General features: G+C 37.0%; 3 protein-coding genes and 1 pseudogene across 6 annotated transcripts; 2 read left to right on the top strand and 2 right to left on the bottom strand.

Moving 5' to 3' along the window:
- Positions 1-207: 207 nt before the first annotated feature.
- Positions 208-2,947, bottom strand: LOC133703072 (F-box protein CPR1-like). 3 transcript variants are annotated; one of them, XM_062127498.1, is made up of 3 exons: positions 1,392-2,947; positions 1,104-1,184; positions 208-459 (listed from the first exon to the last, which is right to left on the bottom strand). In XM_062127498.1, the coding sequence occupies exons 1-2, from the start codon at positions 2,711-2,713 to the stop codon at positions 1,145-1,147; spliced, it is 1,362 nt and encodes a 453-aa protein (XP_061983482.1). In that variant the 5' UTR covers positions 2,714-2,947; the 3' UTR covers positions 208-459; positions 1,104-1,144. The 3 variants fall into 3 exon arrangements, with proteins under 3 accessions (XP_061983482.1, XP_061983468.1, XP_061983475.1); XM_062127484.1 differs by lacking the exon at positions 1,104-1,184; XM_062127491.1 differs by lacking the exons at positions 208-459; positions 1,104-1,184 and adding an exon at positions 479-714.
- A 595-nt stretch (positions 2,948-3,542) lies between these two features.
- On the bottom strand, positions 3,543-5,452 carry LOC133681068 (transcription termination factor MTERF2, chloroplastic-like; annotated as a pseudogene).
- Positions 5,453-5,559: 107 nt separating this feature from the next.
- LOC133681067 (SAC3 family protein C) lies at positions 5,560-10,498 on the top strand. The gene is made up of 8 exons (XM_062104156.1): positions 5,560-5,972; positions 6,941-7,041; positions 8,181-8,402; positions 8,944-9,165; positions 9,269-9,354; positions 9,472-9,568; positions 9,932-10,024; positions 10,112-10,498. The coding sequence occupies exons 1-8, from the start codon at positions 5,633-5,635 to the stop codon at positions 10,268-10,270; spliced, it is 1,320 nt and encodes a 439-aa protein (XP_061960140.1). The 5' UTR covers positions 5,560-5,632; the 3' UTR covers positions 10,271-10,498.
- A 1,032-nt stretch (positions 10,499-11,530) lies between these two features.
- Positions 11,531-15,332, top strand: LOC133681066 (uncharacterized). Of its 2 annotated transcripts, none has more exons than XM_062104154.1 (2): positions 11,531-11,760; positions 12,993-15,332. In XM_062104154.1, the coding sequence occupies exon 2, from the start codon at positions 13,095-13,097 to the stop codon at positions 15,036-15,038; it is 1,944 nt and encodes a 647-aa protein (XP_061960138.1). In that variant the 5' UTR covers positions 11,531-11,760; positions 12,993-13,094; the 3' UTR covers positions 15,039-15,332. The 2 variants fall into 2 exon arrangements, with proteins under 2 accessions (XP_061960138.1, XP_061960139.1); XM_062104155.1 differs by having other exon boundaries at positions 12,988-15,332.

Raw genomic sequence — 15,332 nt, 5'->3', positions numbered from 1 at the left:
GACGCATGAATTTTGTGCTCTATAGTTTTTTTAAGAAATTCAAGTTTCACTGAGCTATCCCTCATTAACATGTCCTGGTATCAGTATCTCTACATGTTAATACACTTGTAGGAAACCCATTTATTCTACTAGAACTCTGACTTGTTCCAAATTAGGATGAATTTAACTGAAGGATGAGGAGTTAGATTGATGTATGAACAGCTAGCATCCTTCAAAGAGCATATTAACTGCTTTAAAATACGTTCTAACAAGGTACAACCCACAAAACTGTCCACAAGTAGAAGAATCCGAGTTCCCCAAACGCTACTCTATTATAAAGCCCGAAAAACTATATTCCCTATGAAACTAACATTAACTTCTTGTAGTCCAGATTCAGAGAGAAGCTAATAAAGATCCCCAACCATGCGCTCCATGTCCATACTTTTCCAAGTTTGCATCCTAAACCATCTATTACCAGCCCTGAGAAAAACAAATATGATTAGATAACAGTCTGGGATTTTTGCCAAGAAAAAATCAGTCATATGACATCCAAAAAACTTGATGATGAAATACTGTCTGCATTACAACATTAACAGCATTGACCAATTTTTTTTATATATATTACATGGCAAAAGAGATCATTTCTATAAGTTCCATAAATGCTCCAATCTACATGATTACATGAATCTCTAAATAACATCCACTGCCATATTTGGTTCGAAGTCCATGTCAAATCTGTAACAGCATCAAGAAATGGCAAGTCAACTACAATGACTCTTAAAGATCTAATTGCAACACTTACAATGACCAGGAAAACTTTCTGATAAGCTGTAACAGCAGTTCGACACAAAATGAGATTAGACAAATTCATAATAAAAAATGAGCTTAAACCCTTGAGAGGAGAAAATGATCTTGTGCATAAGTGAATCTCTTATTAGTTATTACCTCATCTTGAAGCCAAAAAAGCGGGAGAGAGTAAGAATTTAAGAAGATCAGAGATGGCATAGTCAGTTCAAAAGAAAACAAGTTAAATTTAACATGAAAGCACTGAAAAAGGAACAAATTAGGTCAAGCATAGCAAGCACTAATTAGCTAGAATATTGTGGTTGAATTTATTGATTTACCTATGTTGATACACTCCAATTTAACATCCTTCTCTACTAAATCATAAAACCAGCTTGAACCCCTTTGATAAGAACTGATCCCTGGCAGACACAGGAATTAATACATGTCGGATCATAAGTAACCATACCAAAACATGGATTTTGATGAGCACCAAAGATGAGTATGCTTAAGTATTTAAGCATGGCAACTTAACCAATTGTCAAACTATATCATTGAAAGTATAAAAGGGAACAAATTAGTACAGCCATAAAACGGGAACAGGCTTGACCAAAGAGAATAAAACAAACCTTTTCTTTCTAGTCTTCCTTTTCTCTTGTGTGTCCTTCCCACTAGTCTGACCCTCACCACCTCCATTTAGTGTGACAAGGCTTCCTACACAAATCTCAGCTATAAAAATAGGAGGAGCACCACGAATCCTGATAATCTTGGACTTTCTCCTTTTCAGATCATACCAAACAAAAAACCTATTATCCAATTCCAACAGAATTTTGTCTCCACCCTTTGAATAAGCTAAAGGTCTAGCATACAACCAAAATTCCTTCACTTGTAGCGGTGCAATAACGGTACATAAATGAGTCCAAGATTCCTTCACACCATATTCCTTCATCACCCATATTTCAACATGTTTACAGTTCTTATTACAAAACACACATAAACACCCTCCTAAAACTCCCACATTCATTTCATGTTCATTGCTGGAATAATCGGGTTGTGGTATTATCTTAAACTCTTCAGCTCCAAGATCAAAAGCGACAATCATATCACTCCCATTTTCTTTTCCCTTTCCCACTACAGTAGCCTTCCAATGAACAGAACTATTAGCAAAAACACCATACCCTCTTCTACAGTGAGGGTGATAATCAGGTGGCAGAATAAATCTCAAGTCATAAGGATAGTCATCAATTCTTTGCCAAGAATTTGACTTCAAGCTATAAACTTTGACCTCACAGTGAAAAAACCCATCAGGACTATCACCATAAAAGTGTATAAATCTCACAACTTTATAGTCTTCATTAATGGGGTCATGTCCAAATCCATAAAAATTGAACAGGCTAGACACTTTAGAATCGTCCAAGTCATTTGGCAACTCTAAAGGTGAAACGGGTATCATTTTCTTTTCTCTAGTTGATGGATTATATAGAGCAATACTAAAGTCAGAATTTAACAGGGCAAGCAGTCCATTACAAGAACCCATTACTTCAGTAGCGCAGTCGTCACTTTTTAAAGGATTGTTTTTCAGTTCTATGGAGGTGAAGTCGGGTGAGTCCAAGTCTACAGTGCATAAGTTGGTGGCATCTCTAAGAATGAGGTTGAGATGGGTGTGTGCTTGTGATGATCTTTTGAGATGAGTGTTGATAAAGTATGGACTGTCGATTTCTTTGCACCATGATTTAGACACGCACCTGAAACGTTTGAGAGATTTGACCGGTAGTCTGCTTAGAATATCGGTTGTTATCTCTGGAAAGAGCATCATCAACGTCTTCAATGGTGGTGTTGGTTTTGAGTCTTTAGGGATATTTTTGCGGGAGGGGGAGGGGGAGGAAGAGGGGAGTGTTTCTTCTTCTTCTTCTTCTTCTTCTTCTTTATTTTTACAGAGTACAAGGGGCATGGAAATGTTGCCAAACCAGAGGGGGCATAGAATGAAAGTTACTAGAGAGTCACGGGTTAGGACTCAACTTTGCAAAAAATTACTATAAAGGGATTGCAATTGACAGTAAGCCTGAACTGCAAGGAAGAACAAACAATTCATGGGCAGAATCCGGAGGGAAGGTGAGGGGAAAACAAAAAAAGAAGGAAGAAAAGGAAGGGGCCACACCTAAACGCCTAGTATGAAAGGTCATGTCGAAACTATTCTAGAGATACAAAGAATGATTGTCTTTTGAGGTCAGATAAAGTCGCTTGCCCCATTCCGGCGTTTGTATCACACGTGCTAATAACTATTCAATAGAGTTGCAAATTTCATCCCACCAGAGCTTAAGCTTCTTCTTTTTTTATTTTTTATTGAGTCATTAATTTTAATAACTCTTCATTTAATCTTAAATTTTATACTATCCAAACCCAAGCTGGAATAAAAAGAGAATAAAAATCATTTAGATGGTGGTCCAGTAATAAAAACTTAAAACTAAAAAGTTTGTTTTCTTTTAGATCTCAGGTTCGAACTCTGTGATTGCTTATATGATAACTACTGGAGGTTTACATGATCATTAACTTCATAGCCTGTTAGATTAGTTGAGGTGCGTGCAAGCTGGTCCGAACACTTACAATAATAAAAAAAAAAAAACAAAAAAAAAAAATGAGTGAAGGAAGTAGTTGTGGCATCAAAATAGACCCTGAGCTCCACACTCCTAAATCTTTTTTTTTTAAACCAAACTCATAAATCAAGATGCCTGCATTAGGTTCTTTTACTCCCTTTAATTTTGTTAATTCCAGCATGCAACTCAATCAATCAAGGGCCTGTTACTTGAGCAGTATCTGCCCATCGAGCAGCAAATAAGCCAACCAAAAACAGCAGAGATACAAGGAAAAGCACAGAAAATGCATGCAAGTCTGGCCCACAGCCTGGACACAAAAAGATGATCATATTCTCCATCACTCACGAAATCCATATGTGGATATTAACATGAAATCCCTCAGTTAACCTAAAGGCATGATCATAAGCTTCTCAGCATGTAGCTGACAATTTGTTTCCAGCACAGCCATTCAAAGCACATGCATTCATTCATGGTAAGCACTGAGTTTGAAATTCACTTCTCAACCCTCTTCCTCACTCGGGCTACCTTCATGATTTTGTCAGCAACTCAGCTAGCAGTACTTTGTATATATCAAGTAACAGTACTACTTGGCCAAAAACTTTATATAGACAGATGATACCCTGTTTCAAAATCAAAGGCATAAATGATCATTCAAATTCTTCCCAAAGATAACTGAATCGTAAAATGCTCCTCAGTATTGCATTTTCTTCCAAGCTATAGACATACTCCAGCAGAATTTATCCTCTGATATAAGTTCTTCATGGCCTACAAAAATACTCTCTCTCAGTTTGCAAAACAATCATCTAACCACATTGCAGAAAATCTAATAAACCTGGGACATTGTCTGCATACTTAGTAACAAAGTTTTCCAAGAATTTCTTCTCACTCAATGATGTTAACAGCCACGCAATCCTGATGTCCCCATCAATCGGGTTCCTTGACTTCAAAGTCTTCAAAACATTGTACCTTGGACGGAGCCTTCTATCAATTGAGTAATGAAGGAACCAGGAGTTCGTAATAATAGTTTGAGGTTTCAATCTCAAGGTACCCGCAAAATAATCCATAACATCCCTGATCTTCTCCTCTGAACATCCCAAAATAAGGGGATCATGCTTAAAATCCTTTAAAATTTCCTCCTCAGTCCAACCCAAACTCTTCAACACTCCAACTTTCTTCTTCCGAGTGGGGTCTCTCGTTTGTAACATCGCTCTAAGAGCATGTATAAACATGGGAGTATTTGGTTCAATGCCCAAGTTTTTAAGAGCATTCACAGTATAGACCATCCTAGAATGCTTTTGCTGTATGGCTCCTGGTTGTGAGATAATCAGCTTTGCTACCCTATCAAAAGTTACCCCCTCTTTTATCAACAAATCAATATTTGGTTGCATAATACCTTTCACATTATACGTCAACAGCCATGGAGAACGCTAAGAGCCACGACAATTTTCCCAGTACAACCAAGAAATGACTTCAAGAACCCAAAACATGGCTTAATTTGAGAATCTAAAGGTTTTATCAAAATAAATGGTTTTGACACAATAAGCTCAGGCAGAAGTTGGCCCGTTAACCCATGTTTAACGAAGAAGTCGAACTTCGGCTTGATATTGCTTTCTACTCTGCTTTGGAGGATTGGGGGATGATTCTGGATCAGTTGGGTGATCAGGGTGTCGCTGAAGTTGTGAGCTTTCAAGAACTCAAGTACAAATTTGGAGTTTCTTTTCATCCATTTGGAACTTCTTAGAAACCGAAAGAGATGATTTTAAGGGAAGCCCACATGAATTGACGAGAAATTGAACTGTAAATGATGGCGAAGATATACTGGTGGGTAGTGGAGAGGTAGGAGGAGAAAGAGTAACAGAAGATGCTACCAAGAAACGTTTTTCAAGCACAGAAAGCAAGTTTCTCATTGGTATAATAGTGGCCATTATGGAAGCAAAAAAGAAGCTTCTTGAAAAAGCAATTGGCGTTTGAGATTGGACAAAAGCTAGTGAGAAATGGAGAGAGAGACACCTGGAAGGACGAGGAGAAGAGCTGACCAACAAGGGTATTGTTCTGTCCAAGTGGGTTTGGCTGTCTCTGTCTGTGGAGTCGGTCACAAGATGAAGCAAATGGGCTGGATTCGATAGTTTAGCACCGGGCACCTTTCAATCTTCTTAAAAAAAAAGCAGTTGTAGCCCTTGAGAGTTTCACTTAGTTCTAATTAAGTCCTCTTTCTTTCATACAATCTACCATACCACAAGTAACCAAATTAGCAGCATTATTGGCTGTCTCTGTCTATGGAGTCAGAAAGAAGATCAAGGGAAGTTAGGGAACGAACCATGGAGAGAAGCCATCAAAATCGTAAGGGACGTGGCAACCATTCCTCTTTCTCTTCCTCTTCTCAATCAACAAGGATCAGAAACACCAAAGTTTCAAACTTTAATGAATCCAGCAGCGCCACTAATTATGCTACTAACAATAGAAGTAATGCCCATGATGATCCCCAGTGGAAACCCAGAAGAGGAAACACGAGTAGCAGCAATAACCAGAAAGAAAAAATCAAAACAGAAGAAGATAAGGAAGCGGATTCTTCAGATTTTCCAAGACTAATTGGAACTTGCCCTTTTATGTGCCCAGGTAAAAGAAAAAAAAACACAACTTTACATGGTTAAGTCTTTGAGTCAAATTTTAGTGTTTGTTATTTTTCCAGACTGGTTTTGGATGCTTAGTGTTCACTCTTTATATCGTGGAGGCAAAATTTTGATTCAGTCCTAGCTGCTGTTATGTGTATTGGTGAATGTTTGAGAGGAGGGAATCCGTACAGATTCGGTGTCGAAATGGGTGTATGTTAGAATTTAACAGGGAAATTTCTCATGTGCTGGATTTCTCTTTTATTAGTCATAAATGGAGGAGTCGGGTCTCTTTGTATGTCTTGCACTTGTTTCTATTCTTTGTTTTGATTAATGGCAGCAATGTATAAAGGACTATTTGTTAGATTGAGATAGTCTTGCATTGCAGGTGAACTTGTGACATTAGGTCTTTGTGGCAAGTGAGTTGCCAAATTGATCCATTTTTGCTCTCCCTTTTAACCTTTATATCTTGACGAGAAGCTATTATAAAGACACGAGAGGAAGCTAGCTACGTGGGAGACCGAGAAATCATGCTTGATGGGGAGTGATCAGTGTGCTATTCTTTTCTGTTGTCCGAGGACATCTAATTTTATCTTCTTGAGTAGATATCTCCTGTCAGATTTGCTTTATTTAGTTAGATATCTGGTTTAGTGTTGGAACGAATGAATTGAGTCACGTTGAGGTTGAGTTTTTTGGAAGCATCTAGTTATGATTCCTTCTGTCTTGGATTTTCCTTACTCAATGTTTGCTCCACTCAGCTATACATTTGATCAAGTGCTTTGGAAGTTTCTCTTTAGTTTCAAAAAAGAAACGAGATTTTTTAATGAAGCAGCGGCAGACGTGCTATTTTGATTTATTTGGTGGGACAGTTTTTAGTGTCAGAAGTGTTTATGGGTTTTATTTTTATTTTCCAAAGACAACATATTTGTTGCTTGATGTATCTGTTAACTTGTATATTCATCTCTGTGATGATAGAGAGTGAAAGGTCCCAACGAGAGCGACTGCAGGATTTAGCTGTGTTTGAGAGGCTCCATGGAAATCCCAGGAAAACATCTCCAGCCCTGGCAGTCAAAAAGGTAAGTTACCTATTATGTCTGCTGACCTCATTATCATTTTTTCCTCTAATATATATTGATCATAGTGCACTGCTCCAAGTTCCTGCATTTTGGCTGTTTCAAAGAGCATTAGGTTCAAGCTTGTCGGGAACATTTTCATCCCATCCCTGCGTGCACCATTATGTGCTTCCAGAATGCCTTTCTACCATTGTCTCCATCCACTTTTCTTTTAACTGAAACCAACTGAATCACAACCTCCTCTGGCAGTGCAAGTTTTTTCCTGTACTTTCTTTTTGGCATTTCTTTAAGAAGGTGTTACATTTTCTAAATACACCATAAGCTATACACAATAGTAGCAATTACACTCGGCACATATCAGTTGTGCCAGAAATCTCACTCTCTCGATTGTGTATTAGTTGTAGAGATTAGTCTTCTGCCAGACTAGCAATTCCATTTGCAACTGTTATCTAAATCCACTTCGGAATTGCTCGTCTGATAAGGGTATCAATTATATAGGTTTCAGAAATCCTGCTAATTGAAATTGGGTGATGTATTGGGAGTGAGCTCTATCATATTTTAGGACATTTTACAAAGACTTTAATTTCTTAGGCGGCCTTGATTTATTATTATTTTTTTATGCACAGATGAAGTTATTCTAAATTATTATGCATTAACTTTTGTAACAAATTTGACATATAAAAAAACAGAGGAATTTTCTACTTTGCGTGACATCTTCTACATTGCAATTGTTTGCTATTATGAAGTCACTGGATCAGTTATCATCATTATCATAAGTGCCTTAGTAATGATCTCCATCCAATTTTTTTGTTATGTATCTTTTCGATTCATTTATGTAACTGGAAGCTTTCACGTGATACTCATAGAATGTTTTTTGTACTGTTAACGGTTCTTTGGTATGTTATCCACTTTTCCTTTTCTTTTCTTTCATAATCATTTAACTTTCTAATTTATGTGTTACACCTCACTTTTCTTTTCATCTTTGGGCAATGTTAGATGCATTTATTTTCTCTGTAATGTTAGGATGCTTCATTTTTGTTATTAGGTGTTTTTGAGTCCCCTGCATGTTGTTATTAGGTGTTTCATAGTGCATTAAACATTTATAAGATTCAAAATTCATCACTTTGGAATTCCCTCACTAGTTTTGCAGAACTATATCCGCCAAGCACATGCAAGCATCCGATGTGCGGCCGCTTCCAGTATTAGAAGACACTTTGGCCTATCTCTTAAATTTGCTGGATTCAACAGACCATCCTTTTGAAGTGGTTCATGACTTCATTTTTGATAGGACAAGGTCTATAAGACAAGATCTTAGCATGCAGAATATTGTTGATGATAAATCAATCTACATGTATGAGAAAATGGTATGGTTCCTTGGCAAAAACCTTCAATTACCTCCCCCTTCTAAATCTCCATCTCCTCAGTAAGTTTTTCTGCCAGTGCAATAGGGTGATTGACTTGTTCTTTCATGAAGTTCAATATATGTATAATGAATTGGGTTACTAGAATCACTTTTCTCATAAGAATCGAGAAATTGTTACTAGCATTTGGCATTTGTGAGAAAATAGTATAGCTTGTTATGCTGTTTGTTGATAAAGCGATAGCAGCTGTAAATGATAAAGGCTATTTCTTTTTCTATTATTTGCTCTTGTATAATCATTTTGGGACATTATAGGAGAAGAAAGGTAGCAATTTTTTTCGTGTTCCTAGATGATAATTGTGTGGATGTGTCACTGAGTTCATCTAGATGGCCAACCAAAATAAGCAAATGGACTGTGTCTACTGGATACTGCTGGGATTATCTTTGAAGAGACTGGATAGTAATATATTTCATTAACTCTAAATATTTGAAACTTTGGAATTTAAGGCATGCAGGTGATATTTGGACACAATTTTGTTATACAGGTTAAATTTCATGTTATATCTCACCTCAAGCTTCAACGATGTCGTAGCAGTTCAAATATTTCTTCAGTGCATTACCTCAACATGGAGCAGCTTACAAAGGCTCTGACATCTCTATATAATCTGTATGATGCAAATCGAGATTCTGGTACTGTTTACGGAAATGAGGCTGAGTTTCGTTCGCTTTACGTGCTGCTTCATCTTGATTCTAACACCCAACCCATGGTTGATCTCTACTTCATCAGTGTGGTTAATTTTTTTCTGCATTCTTAAAGGCAGCTTCAACTGGGTACTAAATATGTGAATTGTAACTATTTTTCATCAAAAGGGGGAGTCACTTTCTTTGTGGTTTCGTTTTGTGCTTCATCCAATTATCCGGTCAAAAGAAATGTGTTTTGCCCGGAATGTTCTAAGGTATAATCAAATTTTTGCACCATTTGGTTACTGTTCAGCATGTGGAATGCTGTCTTTCTCTTCTTCCTTTTTTCCTTCAAGTTGTTTTGGACAATTTCATTCTTATGTTTCTAACAGGTTTTATCAGATGGGCAACTATATGCGTTTCTTTTCTACCATATCTGCCGAGGCATCTTATCTGCAGTACTGTATTCTTGAACCTTACATCAACAAGGTAATGATATCTATCAGTTTTTTATTAGCATTGCCTTCTGGTTTTTCTTATTTTATCACAAAAAAAAAAGCATTCTGGTATTTTGGATCTTAAATGGATTCGACAACTACATTAGTGTTGGCCTAATTTGCCACCCCACCCCCTGCCCCCCACTCCCCAAATTTCTGAAAATCTACTGCTCTCGTTTTCTTGCATTCTTCGTGTAGCTTTCCTTTCCTTTTTTTCCCTTCTGTTCATTCCCTTTGTTGAAGTTTTCAATTTCTCTGCTTCCTTCGCAAATTCATTATATTTCTGGTAGAATTAAAAAGTTGCCTTTTATCATCTCTGGTTCTTATCACAATCTTTTTTCCCCATACCGTGAAGGTTCGAGCATTGTCCCTGTCATGTATAAATAATGCCGGCTACAAGCTTCATCCATATCCTCTGGTACACCTATCTAAGCTCTTGAAGATGAAGGTACAATTTCCACTGCATGGAATAAACTGCATTATTATTTGGATGATTAACGTTTTTTGAAACACAAATGCTGCATCGTCCTTTTAGGAATCAGATTTGGAGGTATTGTGCAATGCTTGTGGCCTGGAGACCTGTGCAGATGATATGGGAAATAAGTTGCTACCTACCAAGCAAACGACTTTCTGTTGTCCCAAGGAAGGGTTTCAAAGCTACAACTTCACGGGTTTGGAACAGTTCGAGAGCTGACTTGACGGTGCAATCCTTTTTTTTCTTCGTCAGATATCTATTCCTTGTGGGGATTTAGCTTTGCATAGACCGTGTCTACATTCTGCATTTAACCTGTTGTAAATTGTATTTGCTGCAAGTTCTTCAATAAAAGGATGATTGCATGTAGCAACTTCTAAAAGGAGTGTATTCAAGACCATTACAAACGTCAATTAATTAAGAAAAATGATAATTGAATACATCAAAGCATATCTGCGTGTCTTCTCAAGAAAAACAAGTTTTAGTTATGTTCTTCACCATTTCTCAATGATTTATCAACAGATTTCATTCTTTCAGAGGATTTCTAACTCCCAAAGGATGTGGCAAAATTTGCTACATCATGGATTTCCCAACTTTCAAGCCTCTGATTATACCTAGAAGAAGAATGCTGACCGAGGAGGCTTCCTTGAAAGCACTCCCTCGTAAAACGACATTGAATTGTCCAGCATGAGCCAGTGATGGTAACATCATACTAAAAACAAATTTATGGCTTTCTCGGAAGAAGTAGTTGTCGTGCGATTCAAAATGCTTTTAATTTGAAAATTTATATTAGTATATTAAAATGATATTAAAATATAAAAAATAAATTTAAAATAAAATAAAATAAATTAAGTTTTCATAAAATTATGGTTAGCAGCAATGCCAGGCGCGCTTTTACACACCTTTTAGTTGAATTTATATGATTGAAATTTTTATAAAAAGTAAATTATATATTAAAAAATTAAATTAAACTTGTGTCCTTGTCAAAGTTATTCAAAACTTAAAAAAAAAAAAAGTTCCCACATGTGAGTCAACTAATTTCATAAATATCAAAGACTAGTTATAAATATGGCTCCCAAGGAAAGTAATTATTACAAATAAATAAATACACCAAGATTTAATTAAGGGTGTAATTTCAATGTTTCACTTTTATTATTATAATTTGAAAAAATTATAAATTAATTCTATATTTTTTTTAAAAAATCCAACCTTACCCTCTGCTATTGACTAACTAACAATTCACATCTTATTCTATTCATTTCTTACCTTTTTCAACATTTTTCCTCTCAAGTCCACATATATGTTATTAAAAAAATTATAAACCTAAAAAAAAAACTCAATAACCAAATTTAAAAAGCATGTGATTTAACAATCAAGGGTTAAATTGAAACTTTTTTAAAGTTAGGAGAGCAATATTGTAAAATGAGAACTATTAAGGATAGAAGTGAGTATCAATAAATCTATAAGTATGGGATGGAAGTTTTTATAAGAGAAAGCGGCAGCCAACAACAGGGGCTCCTCTATTTGGTCCCTTCTTTCATCTCTGTCTTCGCCATCGCCACTGCTTCGGGGCTCTCTCGAAAACCCTAATTCCTCTCCATTTTCACAATATCACAAGAAAACCGGTCTCCTCGACAACATCTCCCTCTCGAAAAAAGAGGCTTCTTTTTCGAGCTCTCTCTATAATAAATAAACGAACACCTCAATCTCAGGTTAATATTTTGGTTAATATATATTTTTTGGTTAATATTTTGACTATAATTGCTCACTTTTCATGTTTCTTGTTTGTTATTGAAGTATTTTTGTGGTTATATCTGATTGATCGTTTTTATTTGGTCTGATTTCATGTAAAGTCTCATTCTTTATATATATATATATATTTGTTTGATTTTAGCTGTTTTTTTCTTTTGGTTTTGAAAGGGGAACTGATTACAAAATTTGGGTTTTTTTTTCCTGATGATTTGTATTCGTAAACCTAGTTAATATTGAGACTTAAAAGAAAAGATTGTTTGTGTTGAATAACGTTAGAGAAGTTACAGATTACCCTGATGTTAACTTAATTTTGATTAACTAATTAACTTAGATTTTGTGTTTAAGGTTGGTAGTGATTCTGAGAAGGGGTTGATTTAGTCATCAATTTTATTTAATTCAATGTAGGCTGAAATGATTTGTAAACGGTAGGGCTGTGTGTTTTGATCTTAAGATGAACTCATTGAAGGCTATTTACAAGGATATAAAGCTTATGAGAGCTTCCTGGAATAAATCCAAGAATCCATGAGTGTCGTTGGGTGATGATTTTTTTTGAGGAGGAGTTTGATGAGGGCTGTAATTGTTCTTCAGAAGTTGTACCAACTTGCATTGCACAAGTTTGGTATCTTTGCATGTTGTTGATTCTTGCCCTTATTTTTTTTTAGTGTTTCAATGATTCTTATTAATTTCTACAAAATTTTCAATTTTCAATAGAAAATTAAAGTTTGCCTGTTTGCTCTGTGACATGGTTGTGCAATAGGAAAGTGTATGGGTGCATAGATTGTTCTGTAAAATCTAAAATTAAGGATAGACTGAGCTAGTTCTTGGGCCTCTGGTTTATTGGAGATGTGATTGCTAGATTATTTACTGCTAACGTGATTCATTCTACCTCTCTCTGTGCCCAAATTATCTTAACGTTTGTGGCTGGGCATCAGAAATTGCGATTTTTCTATGGGCATCTTATGTGTGTTGGAGCTATCAAATTTTGTTCCATCAGATAAAAAGCATTTTCGGGTGTGCAAAGTGGCTTTCAACAGTGTATTTTTTATTGTTTTATATGGACTTATGCTACTCCATATACCTGTCAACTGGCATGTTGTGTGTTAAATGTCCCTGTAATCTACTACTTGCTGACCAATGCACATGTACTTTCTTCTGCATGAATTTTACTAACTGAAGCTTTTTTCCAGTGCAGCTTGAAGATAGTTACAATTGCTGAACAGGGTACTGAACTGAGGTGAATCTTGGAGATCAGTATTAGTGTACGTGTTTTTATTTCTGCAGCCTTTATAAAGCCATGGCCATCCAAACTAGTTTGCAGCTTATTTCTTACTCACAAGAGCTCGTAGACGGACAGCCAGTACATGTTTCTTCAAACTGCCTTCCAATCAAAGCTTTAAAATATGAACCAGCTGGGCATGCTTATCACTCTGCTGCTTTAAAACTCCTTGGTTGGGAGGAGGAAGGCACAAAGAGTGAAGATCAGAAAGTGTCCAAAGACAAAGAACAATCGTATATGCCTTCATCTGAATCCTATAGCACCAAAGGTAAAAAGAAAACTGGATCTGGAGATAAGCAACAGGATCACTATGCCATGCTGGGTTTAGGCCATTTGAGATACCTTGCCACAGAAGAACAGATACGGAAAAGTTATCGTGAGGTTGCTTTGAAGTATCACCCAGACAAACAGGCTGCTATTCTTCTTGCTGAGGAAACTGAGGCAGCAAAACAAGCAAAAAAGAATGAAATAGAGAGCCACTTTAAAGCTATCCAAGAAGCATATGAAGCTTTGATTGATCCTGTGAAGAGAAGAATATACGACTCCACAGATGAGTTTGATGATGAAATTCCAACTGACTGTGCCCCTCAAGACTTCTTCAAGGTTTTTGGTCCTGCTTTTATGAGGAATGGGCGGTGGTCAGTTAACCAACCAATCCCATCTTTAGGTGATGAGAACACTTCTTTAAAAGAAGTAGATAGCTTTTATAATTTTTGGTACAGCTTTAAAAGCTGGAGAGAGTTCCCTCATGCGGATGAATTTGATCTTGAGCAAGCTGAGTCTCGTGACCATAAGAGATGGATGGAAAGGCAAAATGCAAAGCTTTCAGAAAAGGCTAGAAAGGAAGACTATGCACGGATACGCACTCTTGTTGACAGTGCTTATAAAAGAGACCCAAGAATATTGAGGAGAAAGGAGGAGGGGAAAGCTGAGAAGCAAAGAAGGAAGGAAGCTAAGTTTTTGGCAAAAAGGTTGCAAGAAGAAGAAGCTGCAAGGGCTGCTGAAGAGGAGAGACGCCAGAAAGAAGAGGAGGGAAAACGTGCTGCTGAAGCTGCTTTACAGCAGAAGAAGTTAAAGGAGAAAGAGAAGAAGCTTCTGCGTAAAGAGCGGAGTCGCCTTCGCACTCTTTCAGCACCTGTTCTGCCTCAGTGTTTGCTCAATCTTGGTGAGGATGATGTGGAAAATCTTTGTATGTCACTGGATATTGAGCAGCTTAGGAGTTTATGTGACAGAATGGAAGGTAAAGAAGTGGTAGAGCAAGCAAAAGTGCTGAGAGATGCATGTGGATGTGATCTTGATTCCAGTAGCAGTAAACTGGGTGAGAAAAAGATTTCACAGCAGAATGGCTCTTTGAAGTCCAATGGAAGAGCCCCATCAAGCAGCTCTGGAAAGAAGGAGAAACCTTGGAGCCGAGAAGAAATTGAGCTTCTAAGGAAAGGAATTCAGAAATATCCTAAAGGAACATCTCGGAGGTGGGAGGTTATTTCAGAGTACATTGGTACAGGAAGATCTGTTGAAGAAATTCTGAAAGCAACTAAAACTGTCCTCCTTCAGAAGCCTGATACAGCTAAAGCTTTTGATTCTTTTCTCGAAAAGAGGAAACCTGCACAATCCATTGCATCTCCGCTTACAACTAGAGACGAAATACAAGGGGCATCAGCGATGCAGGCACCTGAAAGTAGTGTTGCAAAGATTGCTGAAGAAGAGTCTTCAAGAGACACAGACAAGCAGAAAACTGATGACATGGTTACTGCAAATGGGGTGTCTTCGAGTGCAGACCAAGATGTGTGGTCTGCGGTGCAAGAAAGAGCCTTGGTTCAGGCTCTAAAAACCTTCCCAAAAGAAATCTCTCAACGTTGGGAGCGGGTTGCTGCTGCTGTTCCTGGGAAAACTGCAAACCAGTGCAGGAAAAAATTGGCTTTGCTGAAGGAGAACTTTAGAAACAAGAAAAGTACGGCTTAGTTTGTTGTTGGGTGTGGCTTTGAGGTTGAAAAACAATTGCAGATGTGCTTGAGGATGTCTTAATCTTATCCCTTTAAGATCCCATTCTTTCTCTCCCTAGATAAGAAGCAGTGAAGCTGCATGTGACGAGAGCAATTTTTTTCCCTGGTTTTGACCGTCTGGCTTTTGCCCATCATGCCGCACAGGTTTCATTTAGCATTTTCAGAGAGCCATTAGATGGAAATTATTTTTGTGTATTGATTTTTAGTTGAATCTGCTTCATGTTTAGAGAAATTTATCACGTGCTTATTTTAA

Source organism: Populus nigra, chromosome 1 (genome assembly GCF_951802175.1).
Source record: "Populus nigra chromosome 1, ddPopNigr1.1, whole genome shotgun sequence".
Lineage (NCBI taxonomy): Eukaryota > Viridiplantae > Streptophyta > Magnoliopsida > Malpighiales > Salicaceae > Populus > Populus nigra.
The sequence above is the reverse complement of the archived record's forward strand: the minus strand, read 5'-3'. Positions and strand labels throughout refer to the sequence as shown.